The sequence below is a fragment of the Vollenhovia emeryi genome, unplaced genomic scaffold (assembly GCF_000949405.1).
Source record: "Vollenhovia emeryi isolate VEMERY1.0 unplaced genomic scaffold, V.emery_V1.0 DF939184.1, whole genome shotgun sequence".
Lineage (NCBI taxonomy): Eukaryota > Metazoa > Arthropoda > Insecta > Hymenoptera > Formicidae > Vollenhovia > Vollenhovia emeryi.
The window spans coordinates 1,165,819-1,191,493 of NW_011967182.1; the positions used below are offsets into that span (position 1 = coordinate 1,165,819).

General features: G+C 40.2%; 3 protein-coding genes across 6 annotated transcripts; 2 read left to right on the forward strand and 1 right to left on the reverse strand.

Annotated features, from left to right (window-relative positions):
• Positions 1-454: 454 nt before the first annotated feature.
• LOC105562756 lies at positions 455-25,675 on the forward strand. Of its 2 annotated transcripts, XM_012013817.1 has the most exons (22): positions 455-974; positions 2,098-2,665; positions 3,902-4,012; positions 4,504-4,595; positions 4,762-4,851; positions 5,236-5,339; positions 17,501-17,565; positions 17,948-18,107; positions 18,505-18,647; positions 18,798-19,002; positions 19,095-19,256; positions 19,596-19,877; positions 20,238-20,486; positions 20,851-21,026; positions 21,142-21,291; positions 21,529-21,811; positions 21,929-22,135; positions 22,487-22,637; positions 22,722-22,944; positions 23,009-23,138; positions 23,321-23,441; positions 23,558-25,675. In XM_012013817.1, exons 2-22 carry the CDS (start codon positions 2,106-2,108, stop codon positions 24,283-24,285), a joined length of 4,392 nt encoding a protein of 1,463 aa, XP_011869207.1. In that variant the 5' UTR covers positions 455-974; positions 2,098-2,105; the 3' UTR covers positions 24,286-25,675. The 2 variants fall into 2 exon arrangements, with proteins under 2 accessions (XP_011869207.1, XP_011869208.1); XM_012013818.1 differs by lacking the exons at positions 455-974; positions 2,098-2,665; positions 3,902-4,012 and having other exon boundaries at positions 4,516-4,595; positions 17,501-17,573.
• LOC105562755 (protein N-lysine methyltransferase METTL20-like) lies at positions 5,860-16,322 on the reverse strand. Of its 3 annotated transcripts, none has more exons than XM_012013814.1 (3): positions 16,244-16,322; positions 10,427-10,956; positions 5,860-6,548 (listed from the first exon to the last, which is right to left on the reverse strand). In XM_012013814.1, exons 2-3 carry the CDS (start codon positions 10,920-10,922, stop codon positions 6,208-6,210), a joined length of 837 nt encoding a protein of 278 aa, XP_011869204.1. In that variant the 5' UTR covers positions 10,923-10,956; positions 16,244-16,322; the 3' UTR covers positions 5,860-6,207. The 3 variants fall into 3 exon arrangements, with proteins under 3 accessions (XP_011869204.1, XP_011869205.1, XP_011869206.1); XM_012013815.1 differs by lacking the exon at positions 16,244-16,322 and adding an exon at positions 13,293-13,636; XM_012013816.1 differs by lacking the exon at positions 16,244-16,322 and adding an exon at positions 12,977-13,193.
• LOC105562754 lies at positions 15,358-17,228 on the forward strand. The gene is made up of 2 exons (XM_012013813.1): positions 15,358-15,730; positions 16,246-17,228. The coding sequence occupies exons 1-2, from the start codon at positions 15,675-15,677 to the stop codon at positions 16,571-16,573; spliced, it is 384 nt and encodes a 127-aa protein (XP_011869203.1). The 5' UTR covers positions 15,358-15,674; the 3' UTR covers positions 16,574-17,228.

Here is a 25,675-nt window from a genome sequence, read left to right on the forward strand (position 1 = left end):
CCAGCTGTGGTCGAATAGAATTTGGAATAATATCTACGTTTAAAAATTTTGCGCAAGTTGCTAAATTGTACGTTGTCGACCATCTTTTTAAGCGTTTCGACTTGCTTATATAAAATAGAATGTTTCTAGACGCAAAGACGTTGTAGATTAGGTTTCAGTGAGCTCTATAACATCCTGGAGTAAGAGATCCTGTTCTCTCTCGAGAAGTGCTGTTGGGTGAATCTTTACTATGTGATGGTCGATAATCTTCTATCTCACCCCTGAAAGATGGACCAATCGGATAGTAGACAAAGAGACAGAGATTCACCCAACAGCACCTCTCCCTCGACGACGAGAACAATAGGAAACAAGACCACTCGCTCCGGCGTATTATATAGCTCACTGGTCCACGTTGTTTCGTAATCGACGGCGCCAAGATTTGAATCGCTCGCACCGAACTTGTCCCCCTCGCGTCCTGGCAAAGTTACCAATGCTCCCGCGCCAGCGCGCGATTAATCCACGCGGGGGTGCCTGGGGGTGGACGCGCGCGCGGAAGAGGAGAAGGAGGAGGCTGACGGTCGCAGGGTATCCCGGGTGATAAACGGCGCGGGAGCTCCCCAGTGTCCGGGCGCGCGACCTTGGTCGCAAGGTCGTGCCCAAGTTCCATACGTCGAGGTGTCTCGCCGCGACACTGTCTCGCGTTCCTCCGCGTTTCGCGCGAGTCTCCCGACAATTTAGTCGATCGGGAGATGCGTCGGGCATCCCCCTCTCCCTCTCTCGCCCCCGAGGTCCGCGCTTTTGCGCGGTATTCGGCTCGCGGGTGAGCGCGACGTTTCTGGCTGCTGCGAGGGCGGGATGGCGACGTCGACGACGTCGTCGCGCCCGGAAGAGCCCCATTGACGCGGCGGAAGGTCGATTGAGCGGCGACTGGGACGACTAGGGTGGCTTCGCTCGGGGTAGTTTCGCGATTACGCCCCGCTCGAGCCGCGGACGAGGTGAGAGAGATGTCGCGTTGACGTATGTGTTTACTACGCCGTTGACACGTCGTTCAGGGTGCCCGTGCGTTTCTTCGGTTCTGAGGCTTGGTTGCACGACCGTCGCGTAATTTTAATTGTAACTCAACTCGCCCCTCGTTTCTTTCCGTTTCTCGGAGAAAGAGACAAAGGGTGAATTAAGCCAGGGTTAAAGTTAAGCGACGTTTGGTGAGACCGGGCCTCAGGATAATTCACGCTTTTAGCATTTTCACTATATTGTAAGGTATAGAATTGATAAGAAGAGGCTCCAAAGAAGATAAAGAATCATTGTGGCAAGGCCAGTGTGAGCCAATAAGCGCGGAATACAGTGCTTGGTTTAAACGTGGAAAGTAATGTTCTTTTCATTCAAGCTCGTTTCGACTCGTATTCCAATTCAGTGATCTGAGACAAAGCTACAAGAGAAATTTAAAAATCACAATAAAAAAATATAGAACTGACCTCCAGGTGAATCAGCGTAATATCTTTTAGGCTTAAGTCTACGTTGTTTGATTATTACTGCACGCACAGATTTAAATGCAATGTATTTCATCGAATCTTGTAAATTTCAGTTCAAGTTCAGCTGTTATTTGAAGATCAGTCGGACCACTCACTTACACGACTCCACGATTTAGTTACAAGTAAAACGGAAGAAATGCCAGGCAGTTTCGTTCCTAATATTCGTTCCTGGTTGCATATTTTTTCCAAAAGAAACCCAAAGAAATTCGCTACTTTTTAAGAATAAATGATATATAAATTTTTAAGATTATACAAGTATTTATATATAAATTTAATGAATAGAAAAAAGAATTGTTAGACCGTCGAATGGACGTGTCTTCGAGTATAGTTCTCCGGCCTAATGTACACCAATTCTTTTCTCTGTTAATTAACTACCGGCGATTTACACTCTTTCGTGGAAATTTAATGAACGTCACGTGCAGTATTGCTCCGACTATGAGATAAGATAGTCGCAGGAAACTCTCTTCTTCAGAGGCTCCTGTATAAGAAGATAAATGTGTAGTCTCACCTGCGAATATTCGTCAACATCGATCCCAACGTCTCCACGTACCTCGCGTTTCTCTAATGTCGTTATTTCTTTTTCGGACAGATTCGAAGATGTGGGCGACCGTGGCGGGCGTTTCTCTCCTTCTGTACCTCCTCTGCGCGAACCTGCCGGGTGTCGCCGTGAACGCGGACGCCCTTGACTGCGGCGGCCACTTGGCGGGCGCCCGGGGCGTCGTGCACACGCCGAACTTCCCCGGGCCGTTTCCGGTCCCGATCAAGTGTCGCTGGGTGATCGACGTGTCCGACATCCCGTCGACCAACAGCTCCATCGTCGTCTACCTGACGCAGCTCTACGTCTACAAGGGGCTGCGCTTCACCGAGTACGCGTACTACGAATCCGAGACCATGAACTTCGGGGCGGCCCTGGTTAAGGAGGTGACCGAGGGCAACGTCTTCGAGTATCGGCGCCTGAGGACGTTCCGGCCGTTCCTGGTGGTCGAGTTCGAGCTCGATCGGCTCGAGGGCAATCACGCCAGGGTGCTCGACGACCTGCTCGACGTGTACGGATTCAACGTGACGTACGAGATGACCGAGGAACACCCGAATCCCGACTCCTGCACCATACGCGACTGCTCCTTCGCGGGCAACTGCCTCGTCTCTGCGGACTACACGTGAGCGTCCGGACAGCCAAGTCCGTCGGGGACGGATTTTGATATGTCCGCTGCAGATCTTATCGATTAAACGCCAGCAGAAATACGACAGTCCGTTGACAAAGTATAATGGCATATTGTTTGCGGGAACTGAGCGAAATCTGCCATTTCGCGACTATTCAAATGGTGTGTGCTCCATTTAAATATTTACGAGACGACAGATTTCGTCCGGTTTCTGCATATCCGGATAATCCGCCGTCAGATTATATCGGCGGGCTCCGTTGGCGAAACACGAGTTTGATACGGGCACAGATGAGACCGGATCTTTTGCGATATCTGAGCAAATCTGCTGCCAACCTGATGGCACACTGTAGGCAGTTTGCTTTACCGCGGGTTGTTAATTATTTATAATATGCCAATATATTATCTCGACACTCCATGCAGCCTATAAACACGTTAAAATTAAATCTTAACAAACTAAGAAATGTACAATCGTGCCTGGTTTATCACTTACGTTTATGTATCATTTTATTTGTACGTTTGTATTTGTGTTATCGAGACTGAAGAGAAACTTTTCAGACAATGCGCGAGAAAATATTCAGAAATTCAGTTAACTAGAAAGAAAGTTCAAAATAAACCGACCAGAGAGTCAATACACGTAAAATGTTAACTTGCATTGAAGAAAGACATTAGCTATTAATGAGGATGAGTCGCAAGATTTGTAATACTACGGTAACTACTTTACGTAAACACTCAATTTCTTGATGTACTTATCCTTAAAGGTAAGTTTGTAATAAGCCGAAAACACAAATATAGTTTTTACAATTAATATAATCATTTAAAATAATGTTTGCATAACTAACTGTGCAATAACTGTGAGGTGTAAACGTGTGATACTTTTATTTTAGCTACCTATTTAATTATAACCGGGATATTCTACTAATAATCTAAACAAAATAGTATATTTCATTTGTTTTGTATAAGTTGTAACAATTGCAATATTAGCGTGTAGGAAAAAACATTCTCGTTTAACAGTTGCACTTTGCTTTTAGAAAACGTATCTTGAAATTCACGGAAGCTTTCTAAAAACTTACCTTTAAGGATAAGCACACCAAGAAATTGAATATTTGCGTAAAGTAGTTGTCGTAGTATTACAAATCTTGCGACTCATCCTCATTAATAACTAGTGATCTTTCGCGATTTGCCTACTCATCCTGGAGACACGAAGTTTCTTCGATTACGGTTTTTCTTCCGCAGGTCCTTCTGGTGCGATTGTTTCGATGGCTTCAGCGAAAGGAACTGCAACGAAGGTCCGTTGTGCTTTAACGACGAACATATTCCAGTTTGCCAAAACGGTGCTACATGCAGGTACACATGCATATCAGTACTATGTATGTGCTTAAAAAAAAGATTATGCAACGAGTTAAACAAAGTATATACATACTTATAGTATATACATTAAAACTCTCTGCTTATTTATGTGAAATAAACCTTATAATAGATATCTTTGCAATGTGTAGTTGCATAATCAATGTTTAAATATTTGTATAAATATTTCATCACGAGTGATAAAATCCACCACTATGTTGGGTCCATTTACATTATTGCATAGTTGAAAAGCCGCAAGTTTTTATGCAACTTTTTTCTTGTAAAACGCAACAATTTTTAATTTACAAAGTGATTTAAGGATCTTTTAAAGAATCAAAATATTTATAAAGATGAGATTTGCATAAAAAATTATACGCCTTTTATATAAATAATTTTTTCATTACATTTAATATTTTTAATTAAAAAAATTGTTTCTAAAAGATGAAGTGACTTGCGGAATGAGTACTTAATTGATTGCGCTTATTTTTTAGACAAATTGGGGCAGAAGCGATGCGCTGTGATTGTCCGGACGGGTACGTCGGGCACAACTGCGAAACCCGTCTTTTAGACACTTCAGACACCGGTAATGTTCTACCTCGATTAGATACGTTTAATCCGTTTTATTTCGGTACGCAGATTACTCATACTTATCGTTAACGATAAGGCTGAATCAAGTACGAATAAAAGTCGTGCAAAAACACAAATCTATGGAATTTGAACGATAATTGATTAATCACATTTCTTTGTAGACTGCGCTTCGGAGAATTGTATACTACAATGTCCTGTCGACGAGCGGCAGCAGCCGTGCGCTTGCAAAGACAGCACGAAGATATACAACAGTGAGTTTCGTGCTATGTAACATATATCTAACAGTTTGCCGCAACATATCATTTTTTATGTATTTTCGAGTCCACGCAACAGCACCAGTTTCTTTTTGCTGTGGACTTTTTGTGCAATTTTGCTTTTTAAAAAATCTTATTTAACATTTGAGATTAAATAGCTTTGTAATTAAGCTGAAGCACTTAAAAATTTGGCTAAAGTATTTATGGAAATGAATCAAAGAACTGAGTCGTATATCTGAAACCTAGTTGATTAAAATTTAGCTCTTTTGCATCTTGATCAAGCTGAAATGTATATTCGACGTTGCTGAAAAAATTTGCAAACGAAAGAAAATGCGAGGAACTTTAAACGTCCTGTATAACGCATGGACTTTGTATTCGCAGATCGATCGAGGTACGAATGCAGAATCAAGTTATCGAATGTCACATCTCTCCGCACCGGCCTGATATCGCAACACGGAAGTTTGGAATCATTTGTCAGCAAGCAGGTGAGTAAAGTTTTTTTTTACTAAAAAAAATCATTTGTATTCGACAACAAACCGATATAGATTTTACTCGATGCGGTGACGCACCTCGTACAGTATTTGCGATAAGAGTGTGAAGAACACAAGAATAACCACGTATGCTTTGACGCATGTGCACTCGAGTTTATATGAAAACGAGATATGCACAAATGGATTATGTAACGAAATAGGATTCCCTGCTTTGAAAATAGCGCGAGCGCGCGCGAATAGTCGTTTCGCAGACTGTTGGAAATATCACAAAGATTTCCCCGTGCGAAACTACGTCCGCGGTTTAACGTAAGCGCCAGCACACGACACACGTGACACGTGCGTCGGTGAGCGGCGTAAAATCGAGTTGTATGCGACTATACGGCAATTATACGTCGTAATGATTTTTGTACATTTGCGTCAATTCGCGCCAAAGAATGCACGTCCTGACGGATACACTGTTACTTACAATCTAATCCGTGTAAGTGAATCCAAGGAGCAATCAATTTATGACGACTTACTGACGAAGTACAGCTTACGTTTATTTCGCAACAAGATAGAAATATCCGAATATACGTCAGAATAAAGTATCATTATAAGTATATTACCTGAAGATTAGCAGACTTATAGCATACACCTGTTTATCTCTCTCTGAAATAGTTGAGAAATTTTCAGAACGTTGTTGTGTCTGGTATAAGATTTGAAGGGCCGTGTGAAAACCAGCGTGAACATTTAACAAAGCAAATAATGTTGGTCTTTGTGTACACGAGTATTATTTAATGGCGAAAAAATTCAATATTGGAATAACTCTTGGACTTTAGAACGTTCTTTAGTCTGCATTTAATTGCCGATATGCGTCAGCCGCTCAAGTTCGGGCAAATTCCCACACGGTGGCCATGTCGTAACCGTGATTCTCTCTCCTGACGTTTTCAGGCAAGGAATATCGTCGTAGCGATCTCAATCGCTTCCTGAATTCTTCGCTCAATCCGTGCCTTCCTGGGTCTCCTAAATAAATTCGGGCGCCTCGTTCATGCGCGTCTCCCAACCAGGTCATTAAGATGCCCGCTGTTTCCTCGTCGTACAATAAATCACCCACAAAGATCACGTCGTACGGATCTTCCAGTGGCTTTTCTAACAAGTTTTCCCGCAACACCTCAATGTCCACGTTGTTCAATATCGCGTTCATCGCAATAGCTACGCAGGCAACTGAAATGAAAAAAGAAACATGTTTCTATTGTTTTAATTATTAAAAGAAAATTTTCGCTTGTATTTCATGTATTCCAACAAAGAGCTATCGGCGCGTAGTTTATTGATTGCGAGTTGGAAAAAGTGTAGAGCACAGAAATGTTATTATTGAGCTATCAAGATCCAGCCCGATCGAAAATGGCATCTTGTCCAATTATTCGTATCATATTTTAACGTTAGTACATTTCGATACAATAACGGTTTTAATATTTTATAAGAAATATTTAATACAATAATCTATAATTTTTAATTTCTATTTAGTGGCAAATATTACGGCTACATTTCATTCTTAATATTCGGCTCTGTTTTTTAGAGATGTTACAGTCTCTATATTTTAATTGCGTTTTAATAGATTTTCTCTTAATTATTACAGTACAGAACAGCACTGATATTACGTTTTGCGAGTAATTAAAAGATATTCTTTCGCAGGTAACTGACCGTATCGCACACGCAATTATCAACTACAACTCTGAGTCATACACTCTATTAATAGGTTTGCTAATGAATGTCGCTCATGTTTTTATACCTGTTACCGGAGAGAGATGTTCCCTTCGTCATTTAGTCCTAATGAATACAGAGTTCAGAAATACACGGAGTCTTTAGAAATCATCGACCAATAATTGCTATATAAAAATTATTAATATCTAAAGTTCCTTTGTTAAAGAGCCATCGATTTCGAGTCAATCTTAGAAAATGTTTCTGCCACTTTATTCAATAACTTATGTTTGACGCTCCGTAATTTACACGTTACTATTTCTTGTCACGATAAGCACTTTTACTTAGAATGTAATTAATACAATAATACAAATAGAATGTTATCTAAAAGATTCTCTCGATAATCGATACGTGCAAAGATCAAATCGCGGAGCAATCTTTATTTCTACCGTTAAACGGAATCTGAACGGAGATAATCAGGAGAAAGTGAAATTCCTGGACACTGATACTAGTATCCGTCATATTATGTCATTGAGTTTTTGTCGCTCGTGGCGATTGATTTGCTCGTGGACATTGGAACGGGGATCGGACACGTCTCCGTGTCGCGTACATACTTAACGTCCTTGACTTATATTGATTCGAGCCAAAAGCACGACGGATTAATATAAAACGCTATGCCAGCAGCGAAATAATCGCATTCCGCGAATTTTAAAGTTCACGAGAAACGTGAACTTTGTATGCTTTTCCACTGGACGCGTTTTCTCCCGAGTAACTAAAGAATAATTTCATAGAAAATATATATTGTCACACAGCAGCGCAACTGCAGTGAAAATAACAAGTTATATTAAGGAATAATGGACAAGTAAATACAGTCTTAGCTAAAGTTATGAGGCATCCACAGAATCATTATACTGTATTAAATCTAATAACAGGAAATTTTCTATTGTTTAAAGATTGTGTTCTAGAGCGTTCGTTACCCCCGTACAGTAAACAGCTTCTAAACGATAAAAGTCTTTTCTGGTATTACGTTCAGTACAGTACAACCATCATCGGTGCCTAACAATTTTGACCAAGGCTGTGTATAAATATAAGAGCATACGTCAACAAAAGGCTAAGACAAATAGACACAATAGTCGGTGTATAAAACTTATTTCTATTCTGCTTCCTACGAGCGACTAATGTACAATTTTTCGATCGCCTGTTAGAAAGTGCGATTCGCCGGTTGGCATGCTACACAGATGCAATACCAGGAATCGACAGTCTTTCTCTGACGCACGAGCAATTCCTTCCTCTTTGTACCTGCGTAAAATCCCGGGGAAACCCGTTCCGTGTCCCACATTCTAATTTCTTCGTCTGCTTGATTTTCAGGACGTGCCTCCCTCATTCGGGGCAACGTACAAAATCACAGCAACTTTTTCGAATTACCACTCGATCAATAATTTGAATCTTAATCAATAATTCGGATCTCTTCCAGAATTCGTTCTCTAGAAGAATATAATAGGAGAGGGCAATGGTGGATAGTAATAGGAAACTGCCAGAAATTTGCAAGTATCACGCGAGCTACTTCGCTTGTCCTAACGCGCAGTAGTTGCGGCGTTACGTCAAGAATTGACGACGTATCAACGACTTTCTGATAACCGATGGCGGGCTCATTCAGCGAAGAAACACGCAGACAACACGTCAGAAGGGAGGATCTCTGGTGCGAGCCAGTCATTGATAGAAACGCTCTCGAGGGCGTTAATTCTACGTATTGTGCGCAACGCCGAACGCATTAGCCACTATCAGTATTGTTTTGACTTGTACGGTACGATCGCGCGAAGGCACGGCAGGCACGCGAACCGGGCGGATGCATTTGTTTTTTTAATCATGCCCGTGGAATCCGGTCTTATCTGCGTATGGATTCGTACCGATTATCGTTGTTGCTGCGTGTACACACATCTGCTCATCGGCAGATAAACCCACACAGAGACGCGAGTGACGTCAAAGGGAGTCTTTCGAGTCCTCCTTCTGACTCCTCGGTCGCGTGTTTTTCTTTTGCCGACGTTCTCCGGATCAACGGTGTGTAACTCATGAAATCCGATCGTTACGAGGCAATAGGAGATCCCCATGGGGAATTCCTGTCGGAGACTTCCTGGGAGAAAGATTTCACGGGGACTTTATGAGTTTTTAAATTTACTAAACTTATCGGATACTTTATTTTAAACACTGAACGAATTTTAAATAACATGGGCATACATATACGAGATGCAAATTTAGCATTTAATTTCTTTACTTTTTTCTTTGTTTCTATGTTTTTTCTATTTTCCTCTTCCGTGGAAACGAGAAGAGCTTTGTTTAAGCTCGTTAATTAAGCCGAAGTCTGTATAATCCACTTGACATTACGCCATTGGCGTGTTTCCTCGCCCTCTCGATTTTGGCAATCGAGACGGGCCATTCCCCGAGCAACACGGATCTTCTTTCTCCCCTTCTACCCTCACATTCGAGGAACTTTGTGCGAAGCGAAAGTAGTTCTCTTTTCGATTTTCGTCATTTCGAAGAAACAGCGAGCAAACGCAATACCGCGTGCATGCCGTTGCGTGCAACATTGATACGCTGGTGAAAATATTTTGCTGAAAGCATCTACTACGCAATCGATGAACCGTGAAATAAAAGTTATTGAAAGATTACTGAATACATCTCAAAATGAATTCATCGATATTTATCGATTGAGGTATTTAATAATTGTCGCAGTCGTCTTTTTCGTGCAATCTTTTGTATGATTGTTAATGAATCCAACATGAATTTGTCGCATAACGTTTTCGGACGATGAAATTAATTTTTCTTTTCGTTACTTGTTACATCATTGGAAAACATTATGGTGTCAGTTTCACTGTAGTGTTAGAGTAATTGCGACATCGATGACTCTTAAGTAACTGCACGATCATTCTACTTTTTTTCAGATTAGCGGATTTATCTTATTAGAACCCTCTCACATATGGCGTTTTTTTCCACGGATATCTAGCTGATTGTGTTATCAGTTACGTTATCAGTCAAGGGTATTGCAATTAAGATCGATATGGCTTGTGTAGAGCAGACACATCGAGTCAAGTTCGCGGCTTCGTTTTACTATTATGCATCCTATGAATAACGTAAAATTATACATACATTTCCTTGATAAACGTAATGAGGTGACAATTATTATCGAAGTATAACTGATGAGACACCTGTTAATCTGAAGATAAGATTTTATTCCATATTTAAATGAAGAGTTTGCAGATTTAATTCCGAAATTATTTACATAATATATATTGGCACATTTTAATACGTTTTAAATGTCAACTCGCATTAAAATTTCTCAAAAATAGAATTATTCATTATTACTCAATATCTTTATTTAAATTAATAATCGTGTTAAGTGTACCAACCTCTGCTGATGTCATTTGCAACGGTCTTACACGTTTCGTTCGTTAATTTCGCAGCTATTGCCGTAGCCCCGCATCCTGCACCCAAATCCAGTATCCTTAATGCATCTTTTCTCGCATTTTGTGTCGCGCGCCCTAAAATCCTTTCCTTTTCATCCAGAATGAATCTCGTGAGTACTTGGCCTCCAGGCCAGTATATAGACCAAAATGGATCTTGAAATACGTTTCTCGTCAAGGAATCAAATCTTCCATCTGAATATTTATCCGTGAATGGCTCGTGATACAAGGGACAGTTCTCTGTTAGCAGGAATAATTTCAGTTCCGGAGTCAAATGATCGCGAGTCATCTCCGTGTTTCGTAAGATCGCACTCGCTACTTCGTGATGATTTTGGATGAATCTTTTAAGCGACGTTCTGTGGCTGTTACGTAGAAAATTGTCCCACGTCTCTTTTGTGCTCTTTGAAAATTGTCGTACGAAGAGGAATTTCTTCAAACACATCTTTGTTCCTGAGAATCTTCGCTATCTTTGAAACCTGCAAAGAATGGCTAATTATAGACTGTTCGTGTAATTGTAGTACGTGAGACTTTCAGGAAAATCCAAAAATATATTCTACTCCTAAGAATCAGGTCATTTTTACAATATAACAAAGAGTGAGAGAGGCATCATTGATAACTACCGTTTTTTAATAAAGACATCAGTAAGCGATTATCTTTTAAGAAATCATGATAAATTTGTTTTATTTCATGCTCGCGATAAGATTGTCAATTAGTTAACACGTTTAACTCGAGAGTCTTGAATACAGAAAATATTTTGTGCGTCATTTATTTCAAAAACTTCTACATCTTGATTTCTGGAAATTTTATTTCCCAAAAGCGTCGAACGCATTTTGGGAAATAAAATAGTATTGAAAATCTTTTCAAAATATTTCGCGTTAAACACAAATATCTTCTTATTGCACTCCAATAAGGCTGCCAGCTTTATCGACGTTGCACTTATTCCCCAGAGAAATTTGCTTTTACAGACGGCGTTCGCAAAGTACTCGCGGGAGTAATGAGGAAAAAATAGCTGCGGATAATAGCAGAATATTGTGCCCATAAATATAAAAATGGTTTCAATTATATATACCATATTTAAGACCAGATATCTATCAAAGGACAACAACCTGTTCAAGATATTTGGGATTTCCCCCGATTCTCGGGATTGTAAAATATCTCATTTATCAATCAAAGATACCGAAAATAAACGTCTTTTATTTCTTTGACCAACAAATATTTTGTTTCCAAATACGAAACACGTGCAAACTTTTAGAAATCCATCTGATTTACATTGTTTTACCGCCATATAATTATTATAATGCTTTCAATAGAAAAATATCTTTAGAAAGACAAAGAGAATTCTTGAATAAAATGAGTCATTGAAAAGAGTGACATTTAGTGACCGAAGCGTCTGATATGCAATTTTTGTGCTTACAACTATCTATTAAAATATAAGATACCCACATCTAGTGTCGACTTTCATTGCTTGATTACATTATATTTTTTGTTTGGTTGTTAAAAGCTTTTATTAATTTTTTATTGTATGTCTTTATCTCGAAATTGGTCTAGATCAATTAATTTAAACATACGCCACTTATTTACATGATACATCTATACGATGTAGCATAATTTATTAACTTTTAAGAACAATTTCCTCCGATGCAAATTATTTTTCCACATTAATTACGGAAACGGCCTCTCAACTGATGCAATCTACGATATAATCTAGTTATATCACCAAAATTGCGCGTTTGTTGCGCAATATGCATTATGCATTCTCTCTATCTTCTCGAGCGGCAATATTAGCAGATGCAATTATACTCGTTAATACAAACAGGATGACCCTTGCAACGAAATGGTTACGAAAGCAAACCTTTGGATTTCTGCAATTTTTATCAAAATAGATCGAAATAGGGGCGGAATTCATATAATCATCTCTCTGGCATTATTGCTATATGGAATTATATTTAGTGTTTGGTTACTCTCCGACGTGTTAAACAGTTTAAACGAACGTGTATCAACGTCACGTCGCGATATCATTTTTACACCTTTTTTCAAGTGCTTGATAATGAACGTTTTTACAATCATTATTTCAGTAATATCTTCCTTTTGCGGGATCTTGAGAAACAAATTTTGTTGCACAAGCAACAAAATACCTTTTTAACATTTGTTTTTCAAGATTCCGCAAAAGAAATGTATTACTGAAATAATAATTGTAAGTCGTACTTGAAAAAATTTATCTCATTTTTATTTTGTTCTAAATTATATATAATTTTTTAGGCTACAATGGGAGTTTGCGTTACAAAATTAACGCCGCGTGGCGCATTCGTCAGGAGGTCTCCCGCTCGATGTGTACCATCGCATATGGATTTTGTTAATCCTTTCTGTTATCGCGGAAATTGAACGGCTGATGAAACACGCACGTCGATGGGACAAAGCATCCGTAACTTGCATCATCTTCGCTAAATGTATATATGCATATATATGTATACCATTAATAAAACGAGACGTACGTACAATACAATCGATTCGAAGGTGGCACGCGTGGTCATCGCGGGTCGTCTATATCAAAAAGAAGTTTATTGACCGATATAGTCGCAACGGTCGATCAACGTGGTTGCTCCCGGTCAGGTGTTTACGGATGATGAAACGAGATATTGATACTAGATACGTGTATGATGCAAAAGGCAAGAGTTTTCACAGGCAGGTGCTTACGGCTCCTTTCAAGTACACGCACAAAGTAATTCAAAGTTGTTTTAATGAGCAATCAAATTACGAAAGTGTATTAAAACGCTCTGTATTTTCAGACTTGAGTTGTCCTTGCCTGGCGAACCTTTTAGTTCTCGATGAACTTCGTTAGAAGGCGCAGTGTCATCGTGACGATTTACATGCGCAAGTGTCGTAGCTGGAGTCGGACGTAACGATGAGATCGCTAGATAATCCGTATAAATTGATGCGAAGCGTCACCCCGACCTCAACGCTGTCTCTCGCCGTCGATGGAAATTGTTTGCGCTGCCACTAAGTAATTATGTTTTCTAACGCGGCTGCTTCCCGGTAAATTCCGTTGAAATTTTTATTTCTCGCTGAAATTCAACGAGTATAATCAATTGCACACCCAGTGGAGAAATGATTCGTCGAAACGATGTCGAATCGGCATCGACACTGTCAAATTGATGTCGACGTCGATTCGGTCATTAATTTGACGGTGTCGACGTTGGTCCGACATCGTTTCGACATCGATCGACGAGTCATTTCTCGCTGGGTATCATTTAAATCTGCTTGGACGTAATTATTGATATATGTGGAGCGATATTCTCGTGTCGTTAATAAATATTTAGCATTCGTTGAGCCATCGGGATTAACGCTGTGGTTTTTCCATTACAAATTAATTAATGATTGAAGCTATGAGGTAAAAAGCGACATTATTCAAACGGTGCTTTTACACAATTCTGTGGGAGATGTTACTGTAAAGATATCTATTTTTATTTACTGTGGTTTTACCACATGTTATTCATAATCAAAGAGTAATTAAGTATACAGGAAAGTACAGAAACAGACTCGCTTGTACTCAACCGACTTTTCAGCGAATCGTTTAAAAGTTACACACGCAAACATATGCAAAGATCGAAATTACATTTGTAGTTATTTATCGATCGGTATGCAAATAATATATAATGTTCTCATGGCGTTAAAATGAATGATGCATACGAGACTCTCTATACATTGTGAGTCAGCTTATTTCCATATCAGCGCTCAGATATTTGCCATTGTTAATTATCTTGTGAAATTCTTTAGCAGATCAAATTATTCCTTCTTTATTGCTCAATCAAATTTTAATTTGCGTGGCGTGTTTATATGTGTCTTTCTTTTTCCGCAACTTCCATATAAGTTTGACATTTGCTATTCAATTCGTTATTTTTGTATGAATGCTAATCGTGTCGCCTTTTAACTGAAAATGTTTATCTATTTCTGTCTTTATTGTTTTAAGATAAGATCTCCCGGTTTCGCATATGTTTGTACTAAATTATCGTTCTTGTTACACAATTTTGTTATTTTCTGATAAAAAAATGTTCGTGTAAAAACATGTATAAATATATAAAAATATATTTAAAATATGTCTACATGTTTTCTTTCTCTCGTATAATCTCTGTTCTTACATACAGGAAGAATAAGTAAGAGTAATAATTAAAAAACAATTAAGAAAATGGTTTTATTGTTTGTTTTTTGTAAATTACCTTGCAATTAATCTTGTTATTTTTCCTGTCTGTAAGTACAAAAAAAAAGGAAACATGTGAACATATTTTGTATACTATTAGAGGAAAGTCCCCTATTATGAGATAAATTTTTAATACGAGATACCGGGTGTTCAATATCCCATTTTACAATTTTCTTTCCAACAAGCACGATCTAACGATAAAATTTTCACCGAACAGATTTCGCGCAAAGGGCAATAAATTCGCGATGGAACAGATGATGCTTAATAATTTGACAGAAGTTATCTCACATTAGGAGCATATTTCATAATAGGGCACGCCTCTATATACGTATATTCATTGTATATTTGTGTATATATTTATATTGAAAAACATTTTATCGGGTCCCTTAAATTATTAATCTCTTTCTCGTCAAATTCTATTTTTCCGTCTTATATTCTCAGAGAGCTTGTGTTCTAGGATACGAATGCGCTTGCTATTCCACTCTCTCTGAGAAATGCGGCGCACAGGATATAACTCTGTTAGCGTGGCCTTTTTCCTCGGGTTTCCCGGTAAACCCCGCCGCGCCGGGTGTGCGTATCGATAAAGAGCCCCGGTTAGGTACATACCCGAGCGACGGAATATCCGCGGCACCGTGGAGGGGACGGCGATGACGAGCGGGAGAGCCGTCTCTATAAGAGCCGCGCGCACCGCGCTTGCGAGGCCATACCGTCGTAGTCGCAAGTGCTCGGAGGCTCGTGAGGAGATAATCGCTCTGCGAGAAGCGTTACGCGAGTGTTGCGCGAGTTTGCGTCAGAGCGAAGAGTTGAGTGAAAGCTAAGACGAGGGAGAGACCGGCGACACAAGTGATTCGGGCTCAGCTGCAAAACCGGCCCACGAGGACGCTGAAAATTCGTCCGACGGACGTGTCCGAGCCGAGCACGAGAATTCCCACGTTCAGTGAGATTTGCAGAAGAGGCGCATTGAGGATTGAACGGTCGAACGAGAAAGTGGAGACCGATATGACTCGCTGCCAGGAACCCCAGTCTCACCACGCGCAGGCCACGATGACCGACAGGTAGCTATCGCGATAAAAAGAAATGGGATCACGGGATCTCCACGTGGCTCAGGCGCGACGCTCTTGAGGGAGTAGCACGATTGGTTCTCTCAGCGGTGATAAAGAAATGCTTGGTCACGACGAGGTAATTTCGACTTATCTCCGATTTCTCTCCGCTTGCTCGTTCCGATGAAATTGTGCTTTATTGTGCAACATAGAATTTATTTTGCCGGAGATAAAATTCCGAGGAGAGGCACGTATCTCGCTTATCTCTTCGCTTCGCGGAAATCAATGTTCTCTATCTGAAAACTCACGGAAGGGTATCTTCAATTATTTTTCAATATCTTTAGCACGTCGCGGAAAAATTGTCCCGTCAATTGCGATTCGAAAGTTACAGCCGTCTTCCGCGTATAGATTACCGCGTCATAGTGATTCGCGAAACTCGTGGTAATTCCAAGTATTGCTCTACACGCTGTGTCGCGCCGGCTTACATAACGGAGCGACGCGCAGATGATTGATCGAAGAATGACTTACAGCGGGAAATCGTCGTGGTTCGAGGAGCCGCGCTGCTACGGGAACACCGTCACATGCGGCATGCTGCCGACCCTCCGAGAGCTGGCCTCCAGAGGGTGCAACAGCCGCGGCAGCGTCTGCCTTGTGCCCTTCGACGTGGAGATGGACGCGGCCAGCCACCTTCAGATGACACTGCTCGAGGCTTACTGCCGGGAGATCGGCATTGAAGTGCTGAGCGTGTCCAAGGAGACTATAATGCTCCACCTCTGCCCGGGTAGCACGGACCTGTCCTGCGTCCTCATAAGCAGCAACGACTCATATTTTCCGAAATTGCCCAAGTTGCCAAAGTGAACTTCGGAGACCCATCCTTGAGAGCTGAAGCTAAACAGACCGGATTTACGCGCGGTCTATCACCAAGCCGAAGTGCAACTTGCCCGGAGCTCTCCGCGTCGGGGGAGATCCTCCACGCGAATGACGGGGGGGAAGTTTTAACCGAGTCATTGCCGACGATTTGTCCTGTGTGTCTCACCAGCGAGGCTGCCAGTAATGGACATTTTACGTTGAAACACGTTGTATAGGCGAGATCACTTCGATCCGACTCGCCAAGCGAATTTTAGCTGTCTTTGTACAACGCTTTCTGTACTCTTCTTCAATTCCCTTTCTTTCTCTCCTTTTCGTCGACGAGTGTATTATTTAATGCAGTAAGTGCGAACACGAGACAGCTAAGGAGAGTAGATCTGTTATTGTTAGAGCAAGGATTGCGATCGAACGAGTGGGGTTTCTTTCGGAATCGCTCACTCTGTAGTCGCGGGATATGAAATATTCATTAGCGTATGTAACATATATGTATCTATGAATTGTATACACGTTTGTCACGAGGCAAACTGATCTTTGTTATGTATGCTTTATAAACATCGGCAACTGATGTCAAAGAACAATGTAAATGTATAAAACATCATTATTGATATTTATCAATAATATAATATTGTAATATATCATATGACGTAAAAACACAAGGCTCTTTTATTTCCCGTGCCTATCCTTTACATCTTATTCTACGAGGGAGATCCGGAAAGTAAAGTTATTGAAGTTGGAGGCGACTATGTTGAAAAATAGTGTACAACTGCATTACAACACCTGTAAGTTTCGTGGAAATATGTATATGCATTTTTTAATTAAAAAAAATGTAATCTTACTCTCCGGATATCCCTCGTACCTCTATCTGTACGGAATCGGATCATTCGTGCTCGCCTAAATTCATTGAAACCTTTCTCGTAGCTTGCAAAATACTTGAGGAACTCCAATATCACTTCCATGGAGGAATTAAAAATCCTGAACGTGACGTGAGTAGGTACACACTCGAAGATAAGACGTAACAGTTGTATGAAAAACGGATCGCATCTGAAATGACTTAATTTTTATATAAAGCACTTTGGACCAGTTGTTCTCTTCCTTGTAATAAATTAGAACCTAGTAAACGCCAACCAATAGTTGCATAACATGAAATATTATAGTTTTCTACTTGAAAAAAAATGTAACGTAACATGTACGTAATAGTTACGTTATTGAGTAGCAACCTATAATAATGTTACGTAACTGTTGGTTGACATTTGTTGATATTTGTGGGAATACTTGATTTCGAGGAAATTAGAAATAAAAATATGCGAGGAGGGCATATCCTTTGCGCTCAGTCGCTGGTTTACTGTATACCGTTTTCTTCAACAGGCCAACGGCCGAAGTTACTTTTCACTTTTTCGGAAATTCCGACGATGGGGATAAAATTCGCGAGTCCCTCAATCGACTCGTGCAGCGTCGACGTCTCAGCGAAATTGCACTGGAGTCCACGCACTTCACCTTCCAGCAAAAGCCCACGCTTAAGTTACAGGTAATTTATTGCAATTTATATAAAGTACAGTGAACTTTCGCTAATCCGGCCACTTGTCGTGACTATATTTTTTTAGTGGGCAAAATAGCACCCAAGTGGGGACTTATATATTTTTTAAATTCAAATTTATATTAAAAACTCATGTTAAAAACACGTATGTTTATAAATTATATGTTTTAATTACTTCGTTACCCTAAATAAAATAAAGAACTATTGATAAATTATTATATTATATTAGAATTATTTGAGATTTAAAGATCGTTTTCCACCGCCTGTCTCTAACGCTTTTAAAAACAGTCAGAGAGATTTTAAAGCTGAAGTTAAAAGTCTCAGCAAAACTAACGTTTTCGAAAGCGCAATTAATTGTTGCAAAACGCTAACAACCATTGCTTTTCAGAGTCTCCGTATTAATCAGGTGAACGATTACGAGGTTCACCTGGGAGAGCAAATTATCTTGTCGTGCGCTGCTCAAGGAAGCTATAGCATAAATTTTACTTGGTACAAAGACGGCATGTTAGTGAACACGAGTAAAGCTACGAGGTAACTCACCTATTGAAACGGTTCAGAAATTTACATTACAATAGATATCTCTCATTAGAAGCCTATCTTATAATAAGAGACTTGTCTCTGTACATCGTCACGTAGTATGGCTTTCTCGGTTTATGCATCTCGGTCTTTTGGCTGTTTTAGAGAAATCCGGATTCATCGTTTGCCGAACGACGGATCCGATGTATCCACGTCGACGTTGACGATCGAGAAAGCGACTCTGCTCGACGCCGGTCAGTATACGTGTCAGGTGGTTGACTGGGGTGTGCAGCAATGCAAAGGTATCTACATCGAGGTCAGGGATGAACCGGACGTGAAGGTGGTGCCGATGAGCGCCACTATAGAGAAAGTAAGCTGCAAAGAGATTCGTCCAGTGCGCGAATAATCTGAAATTTGTAGAAAAGAAGACGTGTATTAACACCGTCAGACGACTGTTCACAGGGCAATAATATACAGCTCACCTGCATGACCCCCAACATGCGTAACATCGGGATCGGATTCGGTTGGACGAAGAATCGCGCCTTGCTCAAATTGGAGCCCGGTCGTGCGGTCTGGGAAGATCTGTATCCAGCGGGTAGCATTTTAAAGCTCACTAATATTCAGGTAGCAAGCACGTTGATTCCTTTATTCGATTAACTCCAGGGAATTGCATGCAGGATAACGCAGAGTCCACTCCCTTTTTCTAAAGCGATCTTGCTCCTAGAATTAAAAAATATTGCATAAAATTAGTGAGGTAAACTCGACAGTGTATCTATTGGATATCAAACCAAGTAAACACCAACTGACAATTACATAACACCGATATTATAATTTCACTCAAGAATATAAACATAATGTGAGACATGTTACATTGTTGAGTAGAAAAGTATAATATTTATGTTACGTAATTGTTAGTTGGCGTTTACTGGGCTTTACTGGAAAGTGATAGATTTGGTATTTTAGAAATCTGCGATTTACACCTGCAACGTGGCGCACAAGTCCATGTCCGTGCGAGTCGAAGTCATGAATCGAACGCTAATACCGATATGCTTCAAAATGGAGTCCTGGGGTTTGCAGTGGCCAGACACTGCGCCTGGATCAGAGGCGCTGCTAGAGTGCCCTCGGTATTTCGTAGGCCGACAAGTGTCCAGGCTCTGCTCGATGAAAGACGCTACCACGCCCGAATGGCAAATACCAGATTTCTCATACTGCTTATACAAACCGTTGATTTCACCGTATAACAATGTGAGCATTTTGTTCTCTTCAGTATCTTTGTAGACGATTTGATTTATAAGGAGCCCACTTGAGATATACATATAATACATGGAACATTTTTAAATAGATGCACAAATTATGATGGAGCAAACTAGACAACGCGCTTGTAAAAATTGAGGAGTGTAACAGTATTTTTTAATATTCGATTTCAATATTTATTATAGAATACATAGGAATTTAAAAATAGTATATGTATGTAAAACAAAACAGAAAATTTTAGTAAAACCTTTAACTCTTACTGTTGAGTTTGATTCGCCGCAACTAATTAAAAATGTTCCGAATTTATTATAAAGGTGTGTGCAGTGTTGTGAAATTCGTTCTAATCTGCAGTTTCGAAGTCTGACATTGGGTTACCAGAAGACCACAAGCTCGGACACGATCCTCGCCTTTTGGGAGATCTTGCGTAAACGTGCACTGCCGCTCTATCCTGGTGAAGGCGGTGGTATAATAAGCATGTTAGCGGAAATCGAAAGTTATCAACATAGTATTGATCCACAGGCTGCATACACCTCTGCGGAGACTTTGACTCACATAATAAATCGCATATTGAGCGATGAACACTCGATCTTGTGTCAAGAGGTAAAAACGATCTAGATGCAACTTAGAAATGAGGACTAGTTTTGAATAAGAAACAGATTCAAATAACAGCGATTTTTACCTCAATTTCGAACATAGAGCTGTCATTTCACAAACAAAAGTTGTACGACGAAATATCAGCTAACTGTTACATAACATGAATATTATAATTTCCTACTTATGATCAAAATGTAACTGTTATGTACATGTGTTATGTTACATTAATATTATTGAATGTAAAATTATTATATTGATGTTGTGTAACTGCTAGTTGTTGTTTGAAACTGCTTCATATTCATCAAAAATACTCTCTTCTTCTTTATTTATCGCTAAGCTAAATTACGGCTTCCAAATTGTCTATTTTTAGAAACTATCGATGTTACTTCAGCTTACGCAACGCAATTTAATCCACTGGTCCAAACAGCTGAAAGATGCATATAAACATCTGTCTCTGTCATCCATGGTGGTCGATATTCAGCAATTGCAGTCTCAGAGTGGAGACAGTATAACGCACTCGCTTCAAATACCTTCGTCCGATTATGTGTAATCGCTTTTCGCAGAGATCTTTGAATATATTCTTCTATATTAATATGCGTTCAAAATTATGTCCAAATTTGCTTTCACTTTTTTTATACAAATGATTATTTATTTATGACAGATATCCTGATTGGTATGAGGACAAAATAGCTATACGATTATGGAAGAAGAAACAGCGCAATATAAAATCTAATAACACACTCACTGGAATCGTCATTGTGTACAAAAACATGTCACGTTTTATACCAACAGCTTACGTTAAAGAGCTCGAGTAAGTTGATTTATTTAAAAAGGAATTGAAAAATCAACAGATGATGCCTATTGATTTACAATTAGCAGAAACTCTATCTCATAATAGGGGACTTATATGTGCGTGCGTGTGTGCGCGCACGTGTGTGTGTGTGTGTGTGTGTCTATAAAGAGAAATTAAAATCAAATTATATTTCTTTAAAATGAAACCTTCCCAGTTTGTTAAAATATATAAAATATTGAACTCTTATCCTCGTAGCGACGGTACAGACTTAGAATTTCGCATCAATTCTCGAGTGATCGCCATCGCGGTGCCCTCCTTCGATGCCGACAAATATAACAAGATATGGGTCGATCTGCAAATCCGGCATTTGCGAAATCAGACGAGCTCCTGGAACACATCGTGTGGTCTGATAGATAACACTGGATCATGGGATCTCAATACTTGCATTGCAAATACGGTGTCCGGCGACGTGATGACGCATTGTTTGTGCCCTACTACGGGGACGATAGCTGTTTTCTTGACGACCCGTGCAGTAAAAGTATGTAGCTTCAATTTAAAAAACAATTTTTCACATTATATTATCATCTTACGATGGAAAAGTTCATTTATAATAAAATTTTCTATAACAATGTGAACCATCTCGTTTATGTTGCAGGTAATAGTTGCGAAAAAGGAGACCACGTTTATGATAATATTCGGATGCAGTGTCGCTCTTGTTCAATGCTTACTGTCTGTTCTGATACTAGGCATTTCGTGGTTGAAGCACAAAACCTGGCTAAATTTCTTAAAACTTCAATGCTGCTTGGCGTTGATAGGCGCGATGGCCATCTTTATTTTTGCCATCCACACACACCTTCCAGAAGTAATCATATCTTCGTTTAAATACTTAGAATATTACCCGGCGAACTAACAGTTACATAACATCAGTATCATAATTTTATACTCAATATTGTATATTCTATATTGTTAAGTAGGAAATTATAATATTGATGTTGTGTAATTATTAGTTGCTGTTTACTGTATAATTTTTATAATTTAAGACTTTTAAATTTGATACTCTATTATGAAGTAAATCTTACGTATTATAAAATTATTATCTTGCTATGAGTTCAGCAGAGACTGTCTCGGATATAATATTGCATATCTGAGGACTTTGCAAATTACAAGTTTGATCCGGTTGAAGTTTCCTCTTGCTAATTCCTCGTTGTTTCAGTCATCTTATTCGCTCGTGGCGATGGGATTGGAGGCATGTCTCCTCATAAGCATGTCTGCGCCTATCTCTGAGGCTCTAATTGTATACGCCCAGCTTACGCAGATCCAACCGAGTCAACATCTTCAGCCGACGGTGATCGCTGTGATAACTGGTACATAAAATTTTTTTCTTAGAATCTAAATGATCTTTTGAATGAATTTGTCAAACGTCATTTATGTAATTGCACGTTTCTCAGGTGTCCCGATCTTGGCTGTATTCGCAACCGAATTGACGCACAAGAGTACCGGTTGGCGACACGAATCCTGGTGGCTCATCTACGGCAGCAGCGTCTACACTATATTTGTCAGCTGCGCCACGATTATGTTTCTAGTGTTCATATTGGTTTTCATAGGGGTGCTCCACAAGGTCCACACATTAGTAAAGGAGAACGTAATGAAGAAGGAAGCTGCAGAAGCAAGGTAGGTGTGGACTCAGCCCGTAAGATTTACGGCTCTTTCACGGACCGTTCTCCTTTTGATTCAGAATACGAATATTGCACCGTGCGGCTATCATCATGTGCGGCATCATCGCCATGGAGGCATCCTCTATCTTCTATATAAATTCACCATCCATAATTTTTCACTACATCTTTGCGTCCGTATCTTTAGCTCTGGTGAGTTTCCTCGCGAGCAATAGCTACATTGACAAATGGCAGATAATATACTAAAGTAAAAGATAAAATAACGTTCGCATTCAATTCCAACGTAGTCTATCAAATCAAATGCAATTGCAATGTCAGTCAAGTTCACTTATTATTAAATATATTAAAATTATTTGCTAATCATTGATGCGCAGGGCTTCAGTATAATAATCGTATACATCGTTAACTGCGAGAATGCGATTGTCGGGTCAATGCTGCGGAGAATCAGATGGAAACGCAACACGGACGAGGAACACACATCGGAGCCCATCAAAGGTATTATAAACTTAATCTGCTTAATTAATTTTAAATATTTTTAAGACAATTATGAAAGAGCATCAGAATACGCGCTGACATTGCGAAAATATTCTTTACGTTTCCACGTTCCTTAGTGCGCTCGAAAGCTGATGCCGAGGTGGAGAACAATTCGGCGACTCCCCCGGCGCCGTCCTCGATCGTCGGCGAGCCGTATCGGGAGGTACGAGGCGTTGCCGCGGGTAGCATAGACATGCGCGAGTTCGTGTCCGAATCCTCGTCCGCCTACTCCAAGTCCTCCGTCCCCGCGACCAGCAGATTCCTGCCGGAGATCCGGATAGATCACTCGGACAACATCGACCTGGAGAACTACAGCACGAGCCCGCGCAAGTACCAGGAACCGCCGGTGTTCGCTGACCCGGCGTTCTCGACTCGCGGCGCCCGCTGCGTCAACGAGGCGGCGACCTACGGCGTCAACGAGCGCGGCGGCTTCCGTGGTGACGGCAAGATTTTCATGCCGGCGGCGAGCGTGTCCCCGGAGCCCTCGGCCAAGGTCCTCTGCAGCGCCGACGTGGAGTCGCGACTGGGCGCGATGCCGGACGTCACGCTGGCCGTGAAGAGCGACGTCGAGCTGTCGTCGCGGACGACGTCGGGCGCAGAGCCGAAGAGCCGGGAGCACGTGGTGAGCGCCATGCCCGACATCGCCAACACGAGCGAGCGCAAGCAGCCGGACGGCGAGGAGAAGACACCGGAGATCGTGGTGACGGTGGGCGGCTGCGACAGCGCGACCAACGGCATGCTGGACCGCATCTCCCACGATCTCGATTATCTGCTTAATCGCACTCACGCCAAGGAGGGTGCTTGAAACCTACCCGCAGGCTCGCGAGAAAGTATATTTATGCGACGGACAGGCGTAGGTTGTTGAATTTGTACAAAACGGACCTGCAATGTATCAGGTGCTGCAAACCAAAGTCTAAAGTATATGTATTATACTCCTTTCTTACTTCTTATACTCTCGCATGTGTGCGAGATCAGGGCGCCAGGCATCAATTGTAATCTGATTGTTGAATCGACAGTAGTCGTAAAGGTCGATCATCGTCGCGCACCATTCTCATCAGAATTTACTTTATAAATCTCCAACTTTTCGCTTACGAATTTCCGTAACATAAATAAGTGAATCACAGGTCGTTTCGTAGTTTATCTATAATAATACTCATCGATATTGCGTTTTTCCGTTATGTAACGGACATTCGTCGTGATAACGCGACGCCGCTTATTTGCTACAACATAACTCAAAAAGATTATTTGTGAAACAAGACAAATAATGAAGGCTATGAAAGTCGATATAAAATCGGATATTGAGACAATCAAATAGGAAAAATCAAGTCGGAACTTCGAAGATGAGGAAGGCTGTTAAGTTGAAATTTCAATAAAACGTGTGTTCACGAAGGTGAACAGTGAAATGACTTAACATTCGATTTTATATTGTGTAGTATTTAATTTTTGAAATATCATTTGCGTGTGACCACCTACGCTCAACTCTTATAGCCTTTTTTATTTGTTTTCATTTATATCCACGGAGTCTTAATTTTGTTTATTATTTATAAAAGATTGGTGAGAATTCGATACTTATAGGTGAAAAGCTAATATATAGCTAGATATTTTTATTCCTTTTCCAGTAAACATCAATTAACATTTTTTTTATCTACAGTTAATACAATAATTATAATTCCCTACTCAACAATATAAGTGTAACAACTCATGTAACAATTGCATTGTTGAGTAGAAAATTATAATACTGATGTTACTGTTAGTTGGTGTTTCCTGGATTACAATTAGTTACTACACTAAAGTCATAATTAAAAACGATATTACAAAGTTTTAACAATTCAAGACATTCAAACTGATTTTCCGGAGAACTTTGATTTCTTTGAGTTATGTCATTATTGTCGCAAATGTAAACGATACGAACGTATCAAGAGCTGTAAACCAAAGTCTAAAGTACATGTATTACAATCTATTTTTATTTCTCACGTCTCGCATGTCCGAGACCAGTGCGCCAGACACTAATTAGTAATCTGATGGTCGATTGTTGAATCGGTAGTAGTTGTAAAAGTCGATGTGATCATCTTCGCACTCCATTCGTCAGAATTTATAAATCTCGAAATTTTCACGCTTCATTATCAGACACTTGTATTCACGTCCATTGTATATCGTAAGGAGACTTATCGCACAAATAAATGAATAGATACGCT

What these genes read in the sequence shown, in the direction of transcription:
- LOC105562756 (XM_012013817.1), top strand. Translation starts at nt 2,106, where the DNA reads ATGTGGGCGACCGTGGCGGGCGTTTCTCTCCTTCTGTACCTCCTCTGC. An exon ending in TTTAGACACTTCAGACACCG is followed by an intron (nt 4,596 to 4,761) that starts GTAATGTTCTAC and finishes ATTTCTTTGTAG; the next exon opens with ACTGCGCTTCGGAGAATTGT. An exon ending in AAGGAAGCTGCAGAAGCAAG is followed by an intron (nt 22,945 to 23,008) that starts GTAGGTGTGGAC and finishes CTTTTGATTCAG; the next exon opens with AATACGAATATTGCACCGTG.
- LOC105562754 (XM_012013813.1), top strand. Translation starts at nt 15,675, where the DNA reads ATGACTCGCTGCCAGGAACCCCAGTCTCACCACGCGCAGGCCACGATG. An exon ending in CAGGCCACGATGACCGACAG is followed by an intron (nt 15,731 to 16,245) that starts GTAGCTATCGCG and finishes AATGACTTACAG; the next exon opens with CGGGAAATCGTCGTGGTTCG.
- LOC105562755 (XM_012013814.1), bottom strand. Translation starts at nt 10,922, where the DNA reads ATGTGTTTGAAGAAATTCCTCTTCGTACGACAATTTTCAAAGAGCACA. An exon ending in TGCAAATGACATCAGCAGAG is followed by an intron (nt 6,549 to 10,426) that starts GTTGGTACACTT and finishes TTTTCATTTCAG; the next exon opens with TTGCCTGCGTAGCTATTGCG.